Raw genomic sequence first — 3,944 nt, 5'->3', positions numbered from 1 at the left:
CAAATTAAGTTTTTTTTATACATTTCCCCCTAAATTTGAATCCAATTGTTCTAAAAACTTGAATAATCGATTATAATTTTCTAACTAGTGGAATAATTTTATTATTTAACTGTTATTAATATGTTTAGTGAAAATTATTAGCTTTTGTTAATTGTTTACTTGATCATCAATTATCAAGGAAGGCGTGGTGGCTCCCGGTGATGAATGCATGGTGGTTCCGGGTGATGGACGATGGTTGTGCGGTGGTTCAGAGATGGTGCGCTGCGTTTGATACGATTGAATGTCGTAATTGGTATTGAGACATATGTTAGGGTGCCTTGACCACTAGCAACACCTGGCCATTTACTTGTAATTTCTTATCGTTTTTTGCACAAATGTTTCGCTCACAAGCATTTTTCATTCCATCATTCGCACTATTGGACTAGGGAATCTACTGCCAAACTTCATTATGCCATTTTTTTGTTTTCTTTTTCTTTTTTTTTTCCTTTTCGTTGTTTAGTGCGGTCTGCTGAAACAACGTTGGCTGACGACTAGACTAAACGGAGGTGATGTTGATGGTGAAGGGAGATGGGGAAAGGGAGAAAGAATCAATTGGGTGGGGGAATGAAAAAAAATGATAAGGGTAAAATTGTAAAAGATGTATGTGAAAGAGTAAAATCCGTATGTGAAAAAGCACGCCCCAAAAAAAATGTTTTAGTCATTGACCCGAAACAACCCGCCATACCCAAAATTGACCCGACACAACAGGTCACCCGAACCCTAAACAACCCGACCCAAAATCACAGCTTGTGACCGATAGCTGTGACAACAGTGCACGAAACTAAAGAGAGAGGGTGGGACGGAATAATCGAGAAATGGCGCCAATTTCAGTATTTCACATTTTCACCCACTCACTTATTGAAATTTGAAACTTGTTATTGTTGAAACACAAAGCATTTCCCCCAATTTGTGCCAATTTCAGAATCAATCTTCGTTTCTTCGTCGAAATTACAAATTTCCGGCATCGGCATCAACGTCGACGTCGACATCGACATCACCATGGAAGGAGGGATGATATCAGTAGACAGATGGTCAAAAGGAAGTTCAGCTTACTTTTTAACACACCTTCACTCCGATCACACTCGCGGACTATCTTCTACCTGGCGCAACGGACCTCTCTACTGTTCTCGCACCACCGCAAAACTCTTCCCTCTCAAATTCCCCGATTTCGACCTTTCTTTACTCCGTGTCGTCGATATCGGTTCCTGGCTTAAACTCTCGCTCTCTTCCTCTGTCCATGTCATGCCTATTCACGCTCTCCACTGTCCTGGTAACTAACTAACTAACTATTCCTGTTACCTGTTCTATTCAATTCTATTCGATATTCGATATTCGATATTCCGTGTTATTAGATCTATGTTTCGTTTCTGCAGGTGCTGTTATGTTCTTGTTTAGAGGTGATTTTGGACATGTGCTTTATACTGGTGATTTCCGTTGGGAAATTAATGGAGTACAGTCTGAAAATGCAAGGAATATGCTTTTTAATGCTCTCAACGGTCAAATTCTCGATGTTTTGTATCTCGATAACACTTACTGTAATCCTGCTTACTGTTTTCCTACTCGCAATGTTGCTGCGCAACAGGTACTCTACAGTAATGTCAATTTCAATGGAAAACGAATCATTAAAAATATCAATTCGACTTTTATTGCTTTATTTAATAATTATCGGATTGATTCTCCCACTACTAAGAAAAGGCTGGAAACTGACTGACAAAATCCGTTAGTAACGGATTTTCTGTCAGTAATTAGCTTTCCTGACGGAAAATTATTGCTTCCTTCCAATTTCAATGGAAGGAAGAAGCATTTTCTTTTCGTTTCAGTCTGTTATTTGGTCGTATACTAATAGAGATAACAATAAGGTCGCTCATGTTTTAGCTCAGATGTATCCTAGAGTTGTTGGTCGTACTGTGTGGTCGGATGTTCTTCCTCCGATTGCAAACAATGCTGTAATCGCTGATTTATTGTTATGTTAATGCATCTTTGGGGTGCTTTTCTCAAAAAACAAAAAAAATCAAATCGACTTATATTGCTTTATCACTACTAAGAAAAAGCGGGAAACTGACGGACAAAATCCGTCAGTCAGTAACACGGATTTTCCAACAGTAATTAGCTTTCCTGACGGAAAATTATTGCTTGCAGGTTATTGACATCATTACGTCTTATCCAGACCACGACATCATTATTGGAATTGACTCTCTTGGCAAAGAAGATCTCCTGATTTCGATTGCTGAATCCCTAAATATTAAGGTATATAAATGCTGCCTTTAAATACATGCGTTGTTTGTATCGGAAATTCTGTGTTTCTAATACTTTGAATATTTTGTGGGATTCGGAAAGATATGGGTGTGGCCAGAAAGGTTGCAGACGATGCATCTTCTTGGCCTACCTGATATCTTTACAACTCGGACTTGCCTGACAAGAGTGAGAGCTGTTCCTCGTTACAGTTTTAGCATCGACACTTTAGAGGCATTAAACAAAAGAAAGCCAACTATAGGGATTATGCCTTCAGGTCTTCCATGGCTTGTAAAATCCTTTGCCGGAGAAAAACAATCTTCTGCATCATCATGTCTTACAGTTGACTCTACCAGCAGAAGGAAGGCTCTGAGAGATGGGACACGTGTTGACCTTAATATGAAGTCTGTTGAGAAGGTACATCAGTATGTGTACTCAGTTCCGTATTCTGAACACTCGTGTTTTCCTGAGATTAAACATTTTTACAGTCTTCTTCAACCGTCACATGTTAAAGGCATTGTGACAGTATCAGCATGGTATGTTGATCCTGTTTACTATCTCGGCCACCTGTTGAAGACAAACCTTGCAAATGAAATGAACAGCCTGAATCTCGAAACTCATGGGGAAGTGGAATCAAAGCTGAAGATGAAAAACAAGAACTTCAAAACTACTGGAAAGAAATACAGATCTTCTGATAAGTTTACTTCTGGAGTTCAGGTTCACAGGGTCAATTTGCAGAGGAAAACTCGCGGTATCAGAATTACAGAATGCGATGATTTTGATTTTCCAGCTGGTAAAACCTGAATTATGGATTTCGGTTGGACTCAGTTTTTGCTGCAGAGCTAATTCAACAGACCTGTCATGGAAAGTTCGGTTAATTTTGGGAGGAAAATTTTGAGCGAATCCCGATTCCTGATAAGCTTGTTAGTCGAAGGTGTACTTACAGTAATATTTTGATTGGATATTGTATCTAGAACTCGTAAAATCGTCTTCTAATCTAATCTTTTTATATAGTTCTATACTCTCTTCATTCACATCAATTCCATATTTTTGCAACTGCGCAAAAATTAAGGAGACAAAAAATAGTTCTATACTCTCTCCATTCACGCCAATTCTCATTACCGTTATACACTGGTTTCATCGTCACCAAAGGCTCGCCACAAATTCCGATCATATTCCAATTTCTCAACTAGTTGAGAGTTGAGACCAATTGATTTGATCAACAGTTAAAACCAAAAAGTTAAAAACACCATTTTTTGATTCGTTCAGCTCACTCAACCCAAACACAAACCTAACAACCCATAACAACTGTCTCTCGGCCGAACTGACATGAACTTATGCGTTACCAGATATTGGCTCAAACTGATAAATGACCCGATAACGAATTAGGTTGATAATTGTACAAATAAGACTATTTTGACATTCATTTAAATTATTTTCACTTAAAACTAAAATAAATGCACTTATATAATAGAAAGAACAACAATTGACGGAAATACCAAAAAATGGAATAAGACAACAAACAACCGAGACAGAGGGAGTATGTTAATATCCAAACGCAGCCATGACCCGACGTAAATAACCGACTTAAGTGACCCGATTGGCCGATTGTGAACCCTAAGGTCCTCAATGCTCAATTACCCCTCATTGAATAGTCTAGGTTCCTGCACAAA

At 38.5% G+C, this 3,944-nt stretch overlaps 1 protein-coding gene across 1 annotated transcript; it reads left to right on the top strand.

The window, feature by feature from the left end:
• Positions 1-1,018: 1,018 nt before the first annotated feature.
• On the top strand, positions 1,019-3,262 carry LOC141640487 (uncharacterized). The gene is made up of 4 exons (XM_074449266.1): positions 1,019-1,309; positions 1,413-1,621; positions 2,179-2,286; positions 2,377-3,262. The coding sequence occupies exons 1-4, from the start codon at positions 1,039-1,041 to the stop codon at positions 3,073-3,075; spliced, it is 1,287 nt and encodes a 428-aa protein (XP_074305367.1). The 5' UTR covers positions 1,019-1,038; the 3' UTR covers positions 3,076-3,262.
• Positions 3,263-3,944: the final 682 nt, after the last annotated feature.

The sequence above is a fragment of the Silene latifolia genome, unplaced genomic scaffold, assembly GCF_048544455.1.
Source record: "Silene latifolia isolate original U9 population unplaced genomic scaffold, ASM4854445v1 scaffold_845, whole genome shotgun sequence".
In the NCBI taxonomy this organism is placed as follows: Eukaryota; Viridiplantae; Streptophyta; class Magnoliopsida; order Caryophyllales; family Caryophyllaceae; genus Silene; species Silene latifolia.
The sequence above is the reverse complement of the archived record's forward strand: the minus strand, read 5'-3'. Positions and strand labels throughout refer to the sequence as shown.

Bases quoted from the DNA above. Each gene is read 5' to 3' on its own strand.
- LOC141640487 (XM_074449266.1), top strand. From the start codon at position 1,039: ATGGAAGGAGGGATGATATCAGTAGACAGATGGTCAAAAGGAAGTTCA. The intron at 1,622-2,178 runs GTACTCTACAGT...TATTGCTTGCAG, and splicing joins GCAATGTTGCTGCGCAACAG to GTTATTGACATCATTACGTC. The intron at 2,287-2,376 runs GTATATAAATGC...GGATTCGGAAAG, and splicing joins CTGAATCCCTAAATATTAAG to ATATGGGTGTGGCCAGAAAG.